We start from the raw sequence: 20,070 nt of genomic DNA on the forward strand, positions 1-20,070 counted from the left end.
CTGGCAGTTAAGAATGGAGAGTTCATTTCTGAGTCACTCTCTAATCACGAACCACGAACTAAAACTGAAAGAGATTCGGAAGTTGAACTGAGGAGCGGTGATGCGGGAGCGCGAGAAGGACCACTGAGTCCCGGGAAGACCACGTGACTCTGAAGAATGATTAGTTCAACTTTCCGACGGCTGTTTATCAGTTTGGTTTCAGTTTGTAGTTCGGAAGTATAAAGTTGTTGACTTGCTCATTAGTAGTAGGAAAAGCCGGTGACGTTAGTGTTGAAAAGAGAAGAAAATTATTCCGCTGTTTAAATAAAAGAAGTTGATTTTGTGACTAAGAGAAGCTGGTAACGGTAAGTTTATTTTTGCGGTTAAGAGATCAAATATTTGTTTCTCATGGTTTCTGTTATTTTCAACCAGTGATGAAATACATTTTTTAGTCTGCGACTTTTAATACTGAAGTTCAATTTTGTGTAAATTCTCATGTTAAATAATTCTTATTAAGCATTTAGATACAATTTTAACTAGTAAAATATTATTGAGTTTGTCTCAAATTCTTCAGGCTAAGACTTGTCTCAAATTTTTAAAAAGTAAAATTCAAGAGTTAGCCGAAATCTGCTGTTGTCAAAAAATACCTACAGATTTTTTAAATTGCTATTTTACTTAACTTATTGAAGCTAATGGCTAACTGATGGAAAACATTTGGAGTGAATCTATTTTTTTAGTCTGCATCACTTTGATGATAAAAAACTAATATTTGATTTATTTTTCTGAAATGAATAATTGATTGCACTTTCCCTATCTTTAGGTTAATTAATTGATTAAGTTGTTATTATTTTTCAATGATTGAAAATTATTTCAGAAGCTTTTCTTTTTTTTAAAAACAGCTCTACATTTTCCTTCAGTCAATATTGTCTCCGTTATTCGAAGAGTTGATACAAAATATAAATTTCCTTTTTAAGCATGCAAGCTTTTTTTTTACGTTTTAAACTTTTTAAGAAGAGCAAAATTTGAAAGCTAAAAAGAGAAACCTCTAAAATGTACAATTTTCAGAAAGAAATAATCAAATTAAGTGAGTTTTTTTACGCTTCAAAATTTGTTATTGTTATTTTTTTACTCTATACTATTATACTATTCATTCGTTTTTTCGTTTTTTAAACTGAATTGTTACTAAAATTTTTGTTAAAAGCTATTAAAACTGTATGTTTGTTTTAATTTTCATTATAAACTTGATTCGGAAATCTTGCCTTTAAACGAAATTTTGCGATCATTTTCAGCGCGAGTTTTCAAGTGTCATAGAGGAAAAACTGAAACGCCCGCCAGTGTTATTTTTTCATTGTTACAAGACTAATTAAGCTTTGTTATTCATGCGTAATATTTCCAATCGTTGAGAATAAATTTGAAGTAACGAATAGAACCAGTGATGTTCCCATCCACTTTTCTAAGGTATACTCCAGTTATCCATTACGCACAATATATGTATGCGATCATATACATGTATGATCATATACATGTGTCTAAAAAATGTTTGAGAGTATACAACGTATATGGAGTATACCCTATGGGAACACCACTCAGCAGAACTGATAAAAATTATCGTTAACTTTGAAAAAGTCAGAAAAAAAAGTTGGTGACAAACCATAACTTCCTGCTTAATTGTAACGAAAATAATCATTTTCAATGAAAACATTTATTTATCCCAGTGAACTCATAGTGAATCTACACTATCTGAAATACATGAGAACAATTTTTAATACGGTTGTTATATTCATACAGTGTTGATGTCATATCAGATATCAAGAAAAATTTTATTAAATTTAATTTTACTGTATATTTTTGTTACTGAGAGTTTTATTGTATCTGTTCAGTTTTTTATTATTTCTTTTCGGGAGTGATGCTTTTTTGGAGTACTATTAATGCTTGCAATTAAGTAAGTTTCTTTCTTTATTCATTTGCACTTTAAAAAAGAAATTGCTTCTTTTCGGAAAATATTTATATTTATTTTGCATATTATGCTCAGGGGAATGGAAAACAAAGTGATATTTACGATAACTTACCTCTTACAAAAAAAGAAAATCTTTTTGAAATGTACAGTATATAAAGAAAGAATAATGTTTTTTTACAATAACACTTGCAGTGAAATATTATTTTGTATTTTTGGAAGTACATTTGTATCGCCAAAAAAAAAGGAAACATTTCCCTTTTTTTTTTCACGGAGCAAAATGAGAAATAATATATATATATATATATATATATATATATATATATATATATATATATATATATATATATATATATATATATATATATATATATATATATATATATATTAATAAAATATTTTCGATTTGATTATTAAAAATACTTTTGTTCAAATGAATGAATAAATAAAAGATTGAATGAATAAATGAATAGATAGTGAAATACTAAACGAACAAATAAATCAATTAATGTTGGAGAAAAAATAAATGAATGAACGAATAAGAAAATAATTAAATTAATGAACAAATAAGTGAATTATATAAATAAAGGAATGTAAATGAAATAACTCATAAATGAATTCGTAAGTGATTTAATAAATGTTTGAATAAGTAAACAAAATGAGATATTTCACTTTGCCCTATCCACTTTGAAATGAAAATAAGCTTAGTATTAATCAAATAAAAACTTCACTGAATATTAGTGGGTCTGAATCAATATTTAAAATGTTAACTACAAGAACTTAATCATTTTATTTTAACAAAAATAATATTTGAAGGGGTAAAATCATTTTGATGAGGTAAAAAACTGTTCAAAGTACGTAACGTGAAATCATTTAGCTCCATTGTTTCAAAAAAAAAAAATTATAAGCCCCAACAGAAAAGGGGATCAACTATCCCCAGTCTAAATGTATTTGAACGAAAAAAAAACACTCTTTTAAAAAATATTAACTGATGAAATCACACTAAAAATTGTAAGAAAAGATCCTTACCTAAATTTAAAGAAATTTTTACGTAGCAATTAATTATCCGAATTATTCGGAACGTCTCGCAAACTTCATCGACTTTCTGAAGTACTTAAATATTTTTAATTGAAACGCATAATTCGATCTTAGTGTTTGTTATTGGATTAAGATGCATGACAGACTTAATTATTTAGTTGTATTGCCATAAAAGACTAAAATTGGAGAATGTCGACATTCGCCGGTGAGTTTTCAGAAATATTAGTTTTTTTTTTACCGATATTTTTGGTGCGCGGAAGTTTATATTCATCGGTTAATGTCAAGATTTTTCCAGATTTTGAATATTCACATCAACATAACCATATCACTTTTCAGTGGCATAGCAGATTGTAGCAGTTTTAAGAAAGTTTTCTTTGAAATCCTTTTTCTTTTCAGAAAAATTACAATGGTAGACAAGTCATCTGAAGGCAAGACAATGAACGACAAGAAGGCCAATTCGGATCGCATATTGGATAACGTTTCTTCTGATGAGGATGACGATTTCATGCAATGTGAAGATTGTGGGGTCGACTTTGTGGATGTAAAAAGTTACGAACAACACCTGAAGGGTAAAAAGCATCAAAAAGCAATAAATAGAATGAAAGCCATGTCGAAAGTTGGGAAGATGATTGCAGAAAATGGTGTTTCCAAATCCGAAAGCGACGAAGAGAACGGAAGCGAAATTCAATGTGATGTTTGTCAAAAATCATTTTCTGGTCATGTTCCATATTACACTCATTTGAAAAGTAATATACACGCGAAGAATTTGAAGAAGAAAAAATTACAGGAACAAATGAAAGGGTTGCCTGAAGTTTTGAATCACGATGATGAAAAGGAAGAATCTGGTAAAGATGATGACGATGCCATCATTCCAAAACCCATCGCTAAATGCGAGACCTGTCAAAAAGTGTTCTACGGCCCTGAGTCGTTCCATCAACACATGAAAAGCTCTGTCCACAAGAAGAAGATTCAACAGAAAGCCATCGTAGACACTTTTAATTCTCAAGACAAAGAAAACAACGAAAATGCATTCACCTGTGCAGACTGCAGCAAATCATTCAGTGGACCAATCCCGTATATGATTCATTTGAAAAGCGCAACTCATGAGAAAGAAGTGAACAAAGCTCAAGTTGCGTCGGAAATTAAAGAATTTTGCAAAGAAACTGATGATAAACACATATTTGTATGCAAGGAATGCGAAAAGAAGTTTACAGACCCTTTCGCATTGAAGGCTCATTTAGCTAGCAATGACCACGAGAAGCAAAAAGCAAAGAAAGAAATTTTGCAGTTCTTGTCTTCGCATCCAGAAATCATGATGGTTGAGCCAGTGGAAAATCTGGATTCTGATGAAGAGGCTGATGATTTGTTCTTCTTCGTCTGCAAAGTTTGCAAAGTTAGCCTAACTGGTAAGAGAATTCATTTTGATGCCAATTTTATTTTCAGAAAGTGTTTACTACAGGTAACACTTTTACCTGTAAAACAAAGTAAAATTTTCTTCCTCGAGCTAAGCTTCAAAAGTAGTCATGGGCAGGACCGTGGAAAAGTAAAGTTCAATTAAACACACACTTATTATTTAAACGTGGGTGTCACTTTTTTTGTACAAAGGACGGCATTCCGGCTTTAAAAACATCGGCAGGTGGATTTTCGGTCCTTCAATTAAAAGAGTTCTTTTTCTTTTTTTCTTTCAGGAGAAAATATTTTTCGTTAAGTAATCTTTTTAGATAATTTAACATTCAGGGGTTCATTTAAAAAAAAAATTGGGTACGTTTACGGACCTTTCACAAAGTTTACTTTTGAAAATATGATAAGAATACACAATTTTTAAAAGAAATATTTCTGTGTTACCAGTTCAGTATAAAATCAAATTGAAAAAAAAATCGTAATCGCAAAAACGCAGTCTTTTCTAACATGTGTCCATTACGTATCATTTTCTTTCATTTTACAAGAATTTATTTCTTTAAAAAATGTAGAAAAACCTTCCAGATTTATTTTCTTGGTATTTTTTCTTTTTCTAATATTCAATTGGAATTTATATTTCTTAGTTACGTAAATACTGAAGGTAAAGAATTTGGGCATTACTTAATAGCTTTTTTTTTCTGATAAATAAAAGCAACACCTGACCGTGCCAGTTGCAAAAAAAAAGATGTTTAGGCTTTCTTTTTTTTTAAGAGTGCACTAATGTATATATATATTTAACTATAATTACTTTTCGTTTCAATTGGTCTTGTTTAAAGGCTTGTTTTGTTTTTAAATTCATTTAAAAAGGCAAAATAACGCATATTAACCAACCAGTAGTTCCTTGTTGACCAAATATGGTGGCAATGAACAAAATGAACAAGGATCGCAGAGTTACAATGAGCTAAGTAACGTCTACTTATAACGGAAAAGTACCTAAATTTCTATGATTATCATACTTTTATATATGCGTAGAAAAATGCTTAATCAGCTATTAATTTAAGAAGTATTGCTTCTAATGAGCGTTTATTCTTTTGAGTTGATAAAAATAGACGTTTAAAAAAGGTAAGGTCCACATCAGATTTTTTAAAAATAATACTTTGTATAAAACGTAATCTGAAAAGTTTCACAAACTGCAAAAGTTTTTAAAAGGTCCCTGAAATCATTGCCTCAAAAATTAAAACAGTATAAAAGAGTCAAAACACATAAATAAAAAGCGAGGCAAAAAAAAAAAAAAAAAGTCTTCAAATTGCTCATGACACCATTCTTGCTGATTCTTACGTAAAATGACTCCCTGAATCCAAATATGTGACCACCTGTGGGGCCGATTTTGACCTTCTGCCCCACATGCCTGGAAAGGGATATCTATCCCCTGAACCTTCATTCCGCTACAAATAGCCTCCCTCGCATTTTTAAACGTCTTTTAGGTTAAGAAGAGTTGACCTTTTTGTCGCGGCGCGGCGGTACATTTTTCCCGTGCAGGAAATAGTTCAGACCCCCGAGCAGTTGCATCTCATAAAATAGAGAGTTAGAAATAAACACATTTTGGCGGGAAAGTTTCCCTCCGCTTGTTTTGAGTAAGCCAGTGCTTCTCAACCTTTTTTACTTTGCGGCACACTTAAGAAATTTCTAGATCATCGGGGCACACTGAACTTAATTTTGCAATGGTAATATAGAAATGTTTTTATCATTCACTAATAAAAAGACGGGAGATGGGGGCTTTTTTCATATGAATAAAACAATTATAACTATCGTAGTGTATTTAAATTTATTTAGAAAGTAGAAATATTTCGAATGTATTGAGGTTGATAATGAACAACAGAACTACTTATATCAGACTTCACAGAAAATTATTCTTGATATGTTTCAAAGTATTTCTGTAAAACATGTCATTAAAGTGCACACTGCAGTTAAATGATTTATCAAAAAATGTTTCAAGAAAGAAGCAAGCAAAAAATTAAAACCAAGCGCCTAACTTCCGTTTGACACTAATGAGACACTTGAGCCTGCCTTGGATGTTTCTACTCTATGTTGGAAAGAGCTACATGAAGTTCTTGATCCAGACTCTTTAGAGATGATCTCTTGCTGATTTTAATAAGTGTGAGGGCTGAGAAGCTGAGTTCGCAAAGATATGTAGTGGAAAATAGTAGTAGCACATCAATAGCAAGACCAGAGATTGGTGGGATGCTCATTTTTAACCAGCAACAAAAATTCGTCCAGAGGCACTGAAGTTTAAGAGTACGTTCGCTTTTGAGGTTCATAAATTCTTCTCGTGCCTTCAGAGAAAGGTCTTCAACTGATGCATCCGCAGATGAAAAGAATGGATCGCGAATCCAGTCATACTGCTCTATGTTAGTATTCTTGAAATAGTGCTTAATTTTGTCCTGAAGTATGACTAAATGTTCTGCCACCTCACTAAGCTGCTTTTCTTCCATGCCATTTCCTTCACTCACTATGTTGATGGTCCGTTTGCACATGCCCAATGACCTACGATCTACTTCTTCTCTCCACAGCTGAATTTTTGATTTGAATCCGTTTAGCTTGTCCATCACACATGTAACCAAATTCTCTCCTTGTTCTTGCATTTACCGATTCAATTCGTTAAGATGTTCAAAACTGTCAGTTATGTACTCTAGTTTTGCCAGTCAATATTTGACTTGGAATAAACTGGCGTTCTGCATTTCGTTTTTTAGAATCAAAAACTGTCGTACCTCATCCTTGAATCGAAAAATTCTTGATAGTACCTTACTACGTGAAAGTCAGCGAATCTCTGTATGTAGAAGTCACAAAGTAAGGAGAAATTCGAGAATTTAGCTGCCTCGATTTTATGAAATTCACGATTTTCACGACGTCAGCCAAAGTTGACTTCAGCTCATCTGGTAAGTTCTTTGCCATGGAGAAAACAGTATGGTATGAATGTACGATTTTTCAGATTCGACAGGAACCCTATGATAGATCCTATCGTTGCAGCAGCTCAATCGGTGCGAACACCTGTGCAATTTTGCCAAAGGATCCCGTTGCTTTTCAGATATTCATCTGGAATGCGGACTATCTCATCACCGGCTGCACGTGGAGGAAGTTCTTTGCAGAAAAGATAATGACCTTTGATGCGTCCCTCATCATCAAAGCGCACAATGGCTATGAGTTGTGCACAGCTTCCGATGCCTGTTGATTCATCAACTTGATATGCAAATTTTCCAGCTACTCGCAATTTCTCCACCAATGTTGCTACGTTACCCGACATGTCATCAATTCATCTTCTGATAATGTCGTCAGAAAGTGGCACTTGGATCACCTCCTCTGGTCCGGGTCCTAGCATTCCCCGTGCGATTTCTTTGCATGCTGGTGAAGTAAGCGTTTCACGGATAGTGTGTGGATTTTTCGTTTTGGCAATTAACCGTGCAACATTATAGCTAACCTCTTGAGCCCTTTCAGAAACTTTTGCGCTGGCTTTCAAGAAAGAATTTTGCTCCGAGTTCTCTTTCTCCAATCGCTTGAAGTAACCGATGTCTTTGCCCACATAAGAAGGATGTTTAGTAGCAGGTGACGTTTTAATTTGCTAGGGACCATCGATTCATTTGAAAGTTTTTCCTGTAAAAGAGACACTCAGGTCTTGGTGATTTTACATCTCTGATCCACAAAATACCGAACGCCAGGTATCCTTCCCTGGACTGCCTACTCAGCGACTTAGCCTTTTTCCTTGGAGGTCCTCTGTATCAGTACATTCAGTCGCAGATTTTGCAGCTGATGAGCCTTCTCTAACCATGAATTTTTCCATATCACATTCGTAATTAAAGCGGAGGCTTTGCGCCAATCCTAATAACACACTGAGCGTATGCAGACAAGCCAAAATGCCATTGCTGGTGAATTGAGCGTGAATAATTTGTGTCTAAAATAAGCCGAATAAATAATGATAATTTAGCCAATAGCAAACATTTTTGCTAATTTGCTTTGTATAGATTAACAAAAAAAAAAAAATCTTCAAAAGTAATACATGTCTGATCATTGGCGCCAACATATGCAACAGGTGAAAGTAAAGGCAGCTGCACTCTTCGCTTTACTCTCTGAATTGTTCAAATAGCAATTACCGAAAATATTCATTCGTCTAGATTTTATTTTTTCAGTTTGATTTTTTTTTTCTTTTCATTCCTATTTTTTAAGTTTCAGAACCGAGCTTTGAGAAACTACGATCAAATAAAATTAGTATCGGAACTGGAAAAGAGGAAAACAAAAACTAAAGCTGGGCTTAAATTTTAGGTGGGAGAGCACAACCCCAGCCTGGAGGACGGGGATATACTCCCTTTTGCGAAAGAATTAGAAAAAATTCTGTATAATTAGTTGATTTCGTGGAAATTAGAAACCGTTCTAAAAAACTGAAAGTAATAGGGTCAAGAAGTTTTAAAGAGGTGGGGCAGCAAATCCCGCCTCTCCCCTTGTTAGGTATGTCTGATTGCACACGATCGACTGAGTGAATTGAGAAGTTACAGATCGATACAAACGCTATTCGGTCGTTACTTTAAAATAAAATACATCAAGACTCTTTCTTTTTAAATAACTACGAAAATTCCGCGGCACACCGGATTCCTTGTCGCGGCGCACCAGTGTGCCGCGGCACACCGGTTGCGAAGCCCTGGAGTAAGCGACACTTGGAATTTTCTGTGACACCCGCAGTGGGTCAAAAGGGGTATCGGCCCAGCAGTAAATGATGCCGTGACCATTCCGAACGGTTATTGACGACGCGAAATTTATGTTAGTGAACGGCAACATTAAATGATACCGTGACTTTTTCTATTTTGCTAGAGAAATTACTTTGTTTGCATTCATTATAGTTGGATTCATCTTATCACTTTGTACTTGTAATATTATATCACTTTTAAATAAGACTCAATTATTTTCTCGGATTTTAAATGGTGTCTATTTCTTTACGTTTAAAATTTCTGTTCTCCAAATCTAGATATTATGCAGAATGATAAAAGAACCAAAAATATTATAGTCTAATATTTTGATATTTTATGAATTTATATGGAATTATAATTTAAAATTTTCTAGAAACTAGAAATTTTATTTAATTACTTTTATGTGTTTTTGGAGCTATTGGTATTTGTATGTATCAATGTTTTCTGTGTCCCTGAAGTATTTTATTTGGTTTTCCGTCGACGACGCCAAGCATTTCAGTCATTATGCTGTTTATAAGCTGGTGGCTATAGAAAGCCACTTATGAGACACAAATTGCGTACATGATTTGACGTCACTACAAAAGGAAAATTAAACCGCTACAGAGACTTTCCAACAAATTTTAATGGCTCCAACTTTCAAAGAAATCGTTGCAAGATTCCATTTGATATCTGTGCATCTGCAAAGTCAGCGCCTCTACAACGAGCAACGCATTTCTCGTGAAACTGGAAAGAAAATCATGACAGCGAATCGCCATTCCCGCATCATGACGTCCATTTTACCAGCCTCAACTCATATGCGGGAGTAAACAGCAAAGCGGCAATCCTGGGACATATCAAGTCAAAGACGGCTGCTGAAGGACCCCTCGTTCTTCTAGGAATCCCGAGTTCTCCTCATCGCTGCCATCCCCCCAGGGTCCCTTCACTGGAGAAAGGGAAACCGAAACTAACTCGCTGAGTTCTTCGCGCTCGTGTGTTCTGCGTTTTATAACATCTACATGAGCCTGAACTGCTCAAACCTAGCGACCCTTTATACAAGAGATGCGACACAGGCTGAAATAGCGTTTCTGCGCATACTTCCGAGTCGAAAAAACCGTCCAACTCGAATTGGCGAGGGCATCCGCGCCTGGCGCGTTATCGCTTGTTTGGCGCAGAGCAGCCAGTTTCACGCGGTCAACAATGAATATTCCACGCTTAATTTTGCCGTTTATGTATCATATCGTGTTTTTTTTTTTTTTTTCAAGGATTGATATATTTGGGACAAATGGTATTTCACAATATTGCTCTTTAGTCCATCGAAATAAATCTTCGGCTGGGCCGGATTTACCTATAAACTAAACAAGCTATAGCTTAGCCCCCCCCCCTCCATTTCGTTGGGGGCCCCTTACTCCCGACTCCCAATAAATTGCATGATTCGTTCCTTAAAAAATTGAAAAGTACTAGAAAAGCCAGTAACTAAGGCATTTAATTACAATAAACAAGCAATCTGCTCAATAAATTTAGTTAAGAGAGTAGTTAAATCTAAAACAGCTGAATTTTGAATTTTTTTTTTTTTTTTTTTTGCCATACATTTTGTTTTGATACAGACTGATGAATGAAATATATTTTAAACACTACGCAAATCAAATCTTGTTAAAGGTTTATAAAAAATTTTAATAATATTGAGGCAAACCTAGCACGGCAGCGCTGCGTAGCCTTCACAATGTTGCGAGGTTATGTTTACGACCCCAACCATAGAACTTTTTATACATGTATTAAACACATTTAACATATTAAAAATTCATTAATATCAATATATGATATTTTAAATAAATTTCAGTGAGGAATTAAGTTTCAACTATTTTTTTTTTTACAGGAGCATTTTGAATTCAAGCACATTAGCTTTTAATATCGTATGAAGAAGAAATCCGTAGAACTGAATTACAACGAAAATCGTTTCTTCGCTCAATTAAAATTTCATTCTGTAAAAGAATAATTGAGTGCATTATTTGTGCAAGTCATTTAAAAAAATTTCTATTTAAAAAAAAAAACTCGTCGAACTGAATTACAACGAAAATCGTTTCTTCGCTCAATTAAAATTAAATTCTGTAAAAGAGTAGTTCTGTAAATTGAGTGCATTATTTGTGCAAGTCATTTAAAAAAATTTCTACTTAAAAAAAAAACGATTTTTTTTATAAATTTATTTTTATTTAGTAAAAAATTATTATAGGATTTTAATTGGTGATAAAACTAATTGTGGCAGTGATAAGACGAAAACGGTTTGCTTCCATCGGGAATCGAACCTACGCCCTTCCTACCCCTAAGCGCGTACCTTATCCACCACGCTACATAGCCTCGAAAACTGAGGAACTAAGTAATGTTCTTTTACGATACTGCAAGCATCGTATTTCCAAAAATAAATATCGAAATTACCAGATATCATGATAATTTTAAAATAAACGTCGGATTTATATGTACTAATATAGCAGCAAACCCTGCGAAAACAGGAGGAAATAAAAAGAACTAAAATGTTTTTAGAATGTAGAAGCCAATTATTCAAAAGTTCACGCTATCAGATTTTAAAAAATTTAAAAAAAAGGTCAAACGTACACTTGCTAATGGTTTTAAAACAACAACTTTATTATATAAATCACGTAAAAGAGAATCCTTCAATTATCCAGCTTTGTTTGTTTGTAAATACTAACTTTTTAACATTGAGTACAGTAACCTGATTGGCGCGTGTTTAAATCCCGAATGTCGCCAAAGTATGCTTCTTTCATGAATCGGAAAATCCAGCATTAAAACTGTGCCGTTTACTACAATCCTCCGCGTGTGCCAATCCATAAAATATTATGCTCTTGTAAGTTCACTTATCAAGATGAAGGATATCAGAATCTACAACATATAGTGTTATTTAATTGTTCGTCAACATGGAGGAGAAACTGCGATTTTTCCACAATGCAAAAGAAAAAAAAATGTTTTCCACGTATGCAACGTAACGTTGTGTGTGTTTCACAATACAAAGGAAAACAGTGCTGTTTACATAAACATAAAGAGAAAAGTGCTTTACGTGTCGGATATTCGAAGCAAAGTGCGTATTGTGTGTATACGTGAGAAATACGTTTTCTCACTTCACGAGATACAAAGTTCTCTCACGAACTAGTTCCTACAAATACGGTGTTATGTGTGCGTGCCTTTAATTAATATGGAAAAAAAAAACTATAACCTTTTATTAACCTTCAGAGACTATGTTCACTCCATACACTTTACAGGAAGTGTAAAACAAACTCTGTGGTGTGTGTGCCTATCAACATGGGAAAAAAACTATTACATCTTTTTTCTTCACTTACAAATTTTTTTTCTGTACATGTACTCTTTCTGCAAAAAAAAAAAAAAAAAAAAAGAAAAAAAAGAAAAAAAAAACTTTAAATTTTTTTTCTTGTGATATGTGAATATCAGTCGATTACGGACATCCAGAAGAAACCAACGTGATTAAGACCCCAAATGTATTCTATACATGTATTAATGCATATTTCAGATTACATGCAAGATTTTTTTAATTATGGCTAAATTTGATGAAAATTTGAATGTATGATACGTCGCTCTTGTTATGATTATTATTCCATTACAATTCACTGTATATTTTATTTTATTTTTTTTTACATTACTGTAGTTTGTGTACATATGTTACCACAGAGAGAAAAAAAATACTTCACTCATTCTAACATTTTTTTTTCTTTTCTCTGGTTTACACTTTGAACTTGAAATTTTTTTGAAAAATTATATTTTATGCATATTTATTCAATTAATAAGTTTACCTTTACATCTGCTCTCCAGTTTTTCTTTTCCCGGAGGAGGGGCAGGATTGTGGGGCCGATTTTGACCTTCTGCCCCACATGCCTGGAAAGGGATATCTATCCCCTGAACCTTCATTCCGCTACAAATAGCCTCCCTCGCATTTTTAAACGTCTTTTAGGTTAAGAAGAGTTGACCTTTTTGTCGCGGCGCGGCGGTACATTTTTCCCGTGCAGGAAATAGTTCAGACCCCCGAGCAGTTGCATCTCATAAAATAGAGAGTTAGAAATAAACACATTTTGGCGGGAAAGTTTCCCTCCGCTTGTTTTGAGTAAGCGACACTTGGAATTTTCTGTGACACCCGCAGTGGGTCAAAAGGGGTTAGCTTCTTTCGGACATTTCAAACATTTTCCCCCTTTCCGAGTCATAGCTGTAGGATATAACTTCTGAAGTTCTGACATTTTCGAGCCCATAAAATAGAAGACTTGGGAATAACAAAATTCCATTCTGACACTTTGCGACACTCCGTACCCCATAAAGCATAGGGTTTTCCTGGAAGCTGGATCTCCAGATGTTGAACTATGATCCCCAGAGAATGTGCCCCGATCAGGGAACTTTATCCCCCAGTATAAAACAAGGAGTTAAGATTTTTCGAGAGGAGAAGAGATAGTTTTGGAAGGTAGAGGAGACGATCTTTCGAGAGCTCGGCGTTTCTCCGAGACGTTTGTCCGGAGTCATGATAGAAACGCGCTGTGCCTTTGAATGACTTAATGGAGAAAGGACCGAAATCTTGGTACGTACAATACTAGCTCCCACTTCCCACAACTTAATTTAAACCAGTAGATTAAAGTTTAATTCCTTTGGAGAGCAGAATCATGATGTACTTAATTATTGAAATCTTTAATGTTTTGAATATAAATATTTAACTCCTAACTAAATATCTAAGCTTAGTTTAGAACTGTATATGTACTATTTTATTTAATAAACTTTCAAGGTGAATCCAACTATTTTTCCTACAGTCCAAAAGTCCACCAAATCATAACACAACGCATTGTACGAACTCCACTATGGACTTTCGGCCCACCAACCGTCTTTTCCCAACACCTTCCACTTTTTGGAAATGGCTACCCCCCCCCCCCCTCAGTTTTCGTCGGTTCATAGCCATTATTTATTTTAAAGTAGAAGAGAGCATTATATTAACCATTAGCATTTTTCTAACTGGCTATAGAGGTAAAAGGTTCAAAAGCATGAACATTTGTAGCAATTTGGGAGTCTCAGTGAGGTATTCCATCCTAAAGTATTTTAAAAAAACATCAAAAACGATCCTTTTTTTTCCCCTCTCTCTATGGATTTATTTTACAATTGTTTGACTTATTTTTTGGAGTGAAACCAGAGTACAGGGCTCATTCCTCTGAGTCCCATGTTCGAAACGCGAGTCCTACCGCAGATCTTCAGCAAAGAAAGTTCCCGTATTATTTATATTTTTTTTCAAGTTACAGTCAACGATATAATTAAAATTAAAAATGAAATTAAGTATTCTTACAATATAGTCTTGATGTATGAAATTGCACCACTTCCATTGTTTATCAATGCATCAAGAAATCATAAATAATCATTCCCCATCACCGTCATTTATGGAAGCTCCTTTTATTGTAGAGATATTCTCTTTCTCTAGCAGTTGCTGTTTACGGGTTACTTCTAAAAATGCAAGTTTTCTATTCAAAAATGCAAACAGGTGAATTTTTTTCCAGATGTACCTCAGACGACTGTGACGGTTTAAATTAACTTCTTAATCGCAGTCCAATTCTTGCATTAGGAAATTATAATTGTATATAAAAGAAGCAGTCGAAAACTTTGAGCAATAAAATGAGTAAAAATCTGACAACGTGTATACATGTATAAATAAAAGCATTTAAAAAGAGTTAAAAAAAAAAAAAAACTCTGCGAACAGCCAGGGGCGGATACAGAAATAATTTTTGGAATGAGCCTAAGAAATTGAAAAGCCTTCGCTCCCCCCTTCGCCAAATTTCAATTTTTCATCGCGAAGTTTTCATGACTTTATTTTCAAATGTATTTTTTTCTTCTCTTTTTCAGATCCCTTAAGGCCAATTAAAATACATAAATGCTATGCACTTTTCTACTTTAAATGTGGAAGTAAAATATCTTTAACATTTCAAGCCGATTAAACACTAAACGCTATATACTAATTTCATCAAAATGCTGTAAAATGGGCGGTTTTAATTAGGAATATTTTCGTAATGATCATGATACGAGGACAAGGTTATTAAATAAACCCATACCTCATTTGAGTTTTTTAAATGAATTTATATTTTAACTATAAATTATTATGTACATAAGAAAATTATAGCTTCATAATATATAGGTTTTATTGAAGAATTCAGAAACTACTTCTCTGCAAATTTCAAAGCAGTTGCTGATTTGTTATTAAAAATTTAAACACTGCATGCCGTTTCAATTAATATTATGGTTCTGCCAAGAAACTATCATGTGATTTACTTCATCTTGCATCTTTTATAAGCTGTAAAAAAAAAATCTATTATTTCAAATAGCTTCCTGGATTGAAATGACTTTTCTAGGCACATCTTTACACATTTTTTAAAAAAGGTCAATTACTGATTCTATCAAAGAAGAATTAATAAACGAATGGCGGTATTACGTTCCTTTGAGTTCGGAACCAGTAAGTCAAATTGTCGCTTTGGTCTCTGACTCTTTTGGCGCTCTGATCTCTGACTCCAGTATTACTTCATTAACGAACAAAAGTGCTTTTATTCAAATACTAGTGGTACCCGCAAGGCTTTGCCCGTAGTAGAAAGTTAAAAGGTCATTTGGTTCGCCTGTATGTTTACAAATAATGAATGATGAATTTCTTGCCAATTGGCTATGTTCATTCGCTCTCCCATTCCACGTCATGATAATTTCGTAATTTACTCGTCCATCTTATGATAATTTTGCTCCGGAAAATGTTCTTAAAATTGAAATAGAAAAAGAACAAAATCGAATTTTCGAAAAATCGCTTCGAGGTGCACACCACCATGCTACAAACTAACTTTGTGCCAAATTTCATGAAAATCGGCCGAACGGTCTAGGTGCTATGCGGGTCACAGTGATCCAGACATCCAGACATCCTGACAGAGAGACTTGGAGCTTTATTATTAGTAAAGAAGATTAGTGTCTTTTGTGTTCTTTTTAAACCATTTCTTCATGTTATAAAGGGAAGTAAGTCAATTACAAAAAATATAATGAAACAGTTAAATCAATATTTCCTTTTGGGGGGGGAGCCGGGCCGCCTGCCCCACCCCCTAAAATTCGCTACTGCAAACAGCTGTTATAAAATCAAACCCCTTCTTCAGTGCATAAAAGAACGAAGGAACACAAAGTCCGGCAACGGACAACTAAGCCAGATTCATTTCTTGTTTTAAAAGCATATTTATTCGTGCTCTTATTTATTTATTTATTTACAGGACCAGAGAGTGCGAAATTGCATGTGAGTAGCAAAAATCACGTTTCAACAATGAAGAATAGGAAAATCGTTGCTCATCTAAAGCAGAAAAAGGCACAAGCGGACTCGAAAGCATCCGAGAAAAACGTTCAAGAAAATGGTTCCAAGAAGATTCCCTCTCCAAGCGATAATTCAAATCAACCTGAAAGTATTCTTCCGCCAAAGGACCATTCGAATCTAAATAACGATGACTTTGAACTCATTTAATGAAATTTTCGTGTATAGAGATATTTTATTTGTTTTTATTTTGTCACAATTTTATTTTGATATGCCTGAATTCTAGATGGCCTTTACTTAGTAACTATATGAAAAATCTAAAAACCATGAAAAGTTTCGATGTAGATCATACTCTTGAGCTTCGCACCACAATGTTTTGCATTATCCTCTTATTCTTAGCCGGTGACAAGTTTGGATTATTTCTTAATTTTTAATTTTATGCTGTAGATTTATTATTATTATTATTATTATGCGAATTCGAATGACTTCTCTTGTTTTTAAAATAAGACGACTGATAATTAAGTATGAATTTTCAAAGTAATATACATATATTTAATATTATGAAATTTTACAAAATATTTTAGCCGTAAATAAATATTTATCCGTTTTCTACTTTAAGTTTTTTTTTCTTCTTACTTCCTAATTTACATTAAAATACTGTATCAAAAATAATATTACACACACATGAAGGTCGTAGGATTTTTTTCTATGTACTGCCAATGATAGCCTTTTAGCAAGACTTAAACCGTTTTCAAATGAATTTGCAAAACAATTTCAAATCATAAAACTTAAAGATGACACTAAATATAAATTTAAATACCACCTCCTTACTTAAGAATTACCCCTGAGTATGTAACTAAATTTGAAAATTCCAAATCCATGAAATATATGATTCGCCCAGGGCCACTAAAATCTTAAGCACGCCACTGCTCATAGTACAACGTGAGGAAAAACAATTAATTTCGTTTCTTCTTGTTCTTTTTCTTCTTTTTTAATTGTTATTATCATCTGCTTTTAACTATGGATTTTAACAAAATATTTCATCCGTAACAATCGTTAATGTGTTTTGTACTTTACGGACTAGTTCTCTTATAAATTATGCTTTCTAACTTGCTGAAATACTGTACTAGAAATAATATTACACTTAGAATGACTTGAATGATGGTTGTAGGATGTAAATTATTTCTTTTATATGGACTTTCAATGATAACCTTTTAGTATGAATTAAACTAAAAACCGTTTGAAATGAATTAGTAAAACGATTTCAAATCATACTAGATGGTCCTCAGATTCCGAATTTAAAATGTGTAAATTCAATGTATGGCTGTTATATAGGGTAGACGATTCATATGATATTTATTGTAACAATAGATTGTCATGTGTTAATTATATCATAGTGTAAAAGTGCAATAAAATGTGTCAATTTTAATAGTTTGTCAAGTTATTTTGATGCCTGAAAAGATATAAACAAGGAAATAAAACATACAGTAGTGAAAACAGAAAATAGCTAGGATTTTTCCTAGGTGTGAAGATGCTCCGTGACGTTTTTAAAAAGAGTGACAAGTATTTTATAAGAATGAAGTGTCAAGTTAAGCTACAAGAGTTCGCTCAATTCCACAGAATAGTAAAAAACATTCTAGTTAGCAGTGTTTTCATAAACTATTCACGTGTTAAGAAGACAAACAACGTTAGAAAATTTGTGCTTTTTCTAACGTTGTTTGTCTTCTTTACTGTTTGGCACAAAGTTATTTATTTATCTTATTCATGTGTTATTGTAACATTTGTTGGTTATGCATTTTTATTGAAATTTTGCTTTGTTGCTATTACGCTTCACTATAATCAAATAATGGGGTTGTATCCAAAATTTTAAAAGTATTTTTTTTTTTTTTCTGAAAGAACATGCTTAACAACATAGGAATTAACCATTTTTTAAATAATAATTTGACAAAGTTTAATATTTTTAGCAACTATTTTAATCGGTGTGCAGATTGAAATTCATTTTTACGCTTCTGCACATGACATCACAAGTGATCAAATGCCATTCACCAGGGGTGCCCACAGGGGGGGAGGGGGGATTATGGCGCAAGTTGTGTCATCAAAATTTTTTTTGGGGGGAGATTTTTTTTTCTTGGGGGAATATGAAATTTTTGAATTGCGGAAAGAAAAAATATTTAAACTCATTCAACAAGATATATATGCATTAATAATACTTTTTCCACGTACTCTTCAGAGACATCGCGAAGGGGGGGATGTTCAGGTTCACCCCCTCCCACAGTTTTTCAGAAGTGGGGTCACCAATATCATTTTAGAGATGCAAGTAACGAAGAAAAATTTAAACTCTTCGTTGTTTTAAAAGAAATAAAATAGTAATTATAAATGAACAATTGAAATAATAGTGACAAAAAGTATTTTCTGTAAAATTTGACTAGAAAACGTAGTCTTAAAATACAATTTAGTAGCATCCACGATATCCTTTTACTAAGAGTATCTAAGTAAGGCCCGCGGAAATGTACGCTTTAGACATTCAAAAAAAAAAAAAGTATTCAGTATAGTACACAAGGCCGCAGAGTGAGTATGTCTGCCTAGTTGGAAACTGTGGGCTCGGCTTAAATTAAAGTATTGTGCATAGAGTAAAATTAGCATAATGGGAGGGAGGACCGTCTACAAAATTAACATGGTGCACGCAATGTCTCTCGGCGGCCCTGGTCATAAAAAACTATGCTTCATGGTCCTTCAGTTTAAAAAAAAAAAATACAAAAATAAATAGGACAGCTTCATTAGGACAGCCCTTAGGGTAGTGGTCGCGAAACATTCCCGTATGTTATTATTTTTTTTATTTATTTTTTTTTTTAATGACAAATATTCCTGAAAATCATTGCTAAGTGGAGAAAAATGTATGGGTCGTCGAAATAAATTTGAAATAGTCACAGAGAGAGAGAGAGAGAGAGAGAGAGAGAAAAGAAAAAAACACTCAAATACAAAAAGAGATTCAAAGTATTGTAATGAATACTCACACCAAAAGTTCTAAATGTTTGAATGGAAAAATCGTAAGTAAATCAAAACTTGATCAAGAGATGCAGGTGGCATATTTACAATAACATGAAGTGGAATAGAAACCTAAGGTATCACAGAAAATTACTACATCCGTTCAAAATGTTAAAAGTCCTTTCTCTAAGGCCGTAAACACTTGTATTGCAAGAAAACAAAAATATTAGGCCGGGAAATTGAAAATTTTACTAAAGAAAATCCAAGTAAATAATCGTGTTTGGCAAATGAAAATTGGAAGAAAATATTGCCACAATATTTTTATCAATAATTAAAATTTACAATGAAGATAGGAGGAACGTAGCCAAACTGAAAGGAAGAGTGGAGAACTCCAAACCATTCCTTTTACGTCCCCAAAGCTGGCCTGGAAGTGAGTTTTTAGAATTTAGGTTTTGAAAAAATCCCGGGAAAGCGTTCTCAAACCCCACCCCTTTTCCCTTACTCTAAAGTCATTAAAGATGGCCTACACCTGAGTATTTAGGACAGTAATTTCGAAGAACCATGAGAGTGCTCCCAACGTAACCTCCGAGAAACGCCCTCTCAATTAATCATTCATCATCATTCAAGGTCGAATAAATTTCGTCGTTTGGACTTTAATTTAAAAAAACTCCCTGAGGTGTCCCGAAACTGTTGTC

At 33.5% G+C, this 20,070-nt stretch overlaps 1 protein-coding gene across 1 annotated transcript; it reads left to right on the plus strand.

Moving 5' to 3' along the window:
• The first annotated feature begins 208 nt into the window (after positions 1-208).
• Positions 209-17,809, plus strand: LOC129223613 (zinc finger protein 14-like). Its single transcript, XM_054858075.1, has 3 exons — positions 209-344; positions 3,368-4,377; positions 16,356-17,809. The coding sequence occupies exons 2-3, from the start codon at positions 3,378-3,380 to the stop codon at positions 16,598-16,600; spliced, it is 1,245 nt and encodes a 414-aa protein (XP_054714050.1). The 5' UTR covers positions 209-344; positions 3,368-3,377; the 3' UTR covers positions 16,601-17,809.
• Positions 17,810-20,070: the final 2,261 nt, after the last annotated feature.

This window comes from Uloborus diversus, chromosome 1, assembly GCF_026930045.1.
Source record: "Uloborus diversus isolate 005 chromosome 1, Udiv.v.3.1, whole genome shotgun sequence".
NCBI classification, from domain to species: Eukaryota; Metazoa; Arthropoda; class Arachnida; order Araneae; family Uloboridae; genus Uloborus; species Uloborus diversus.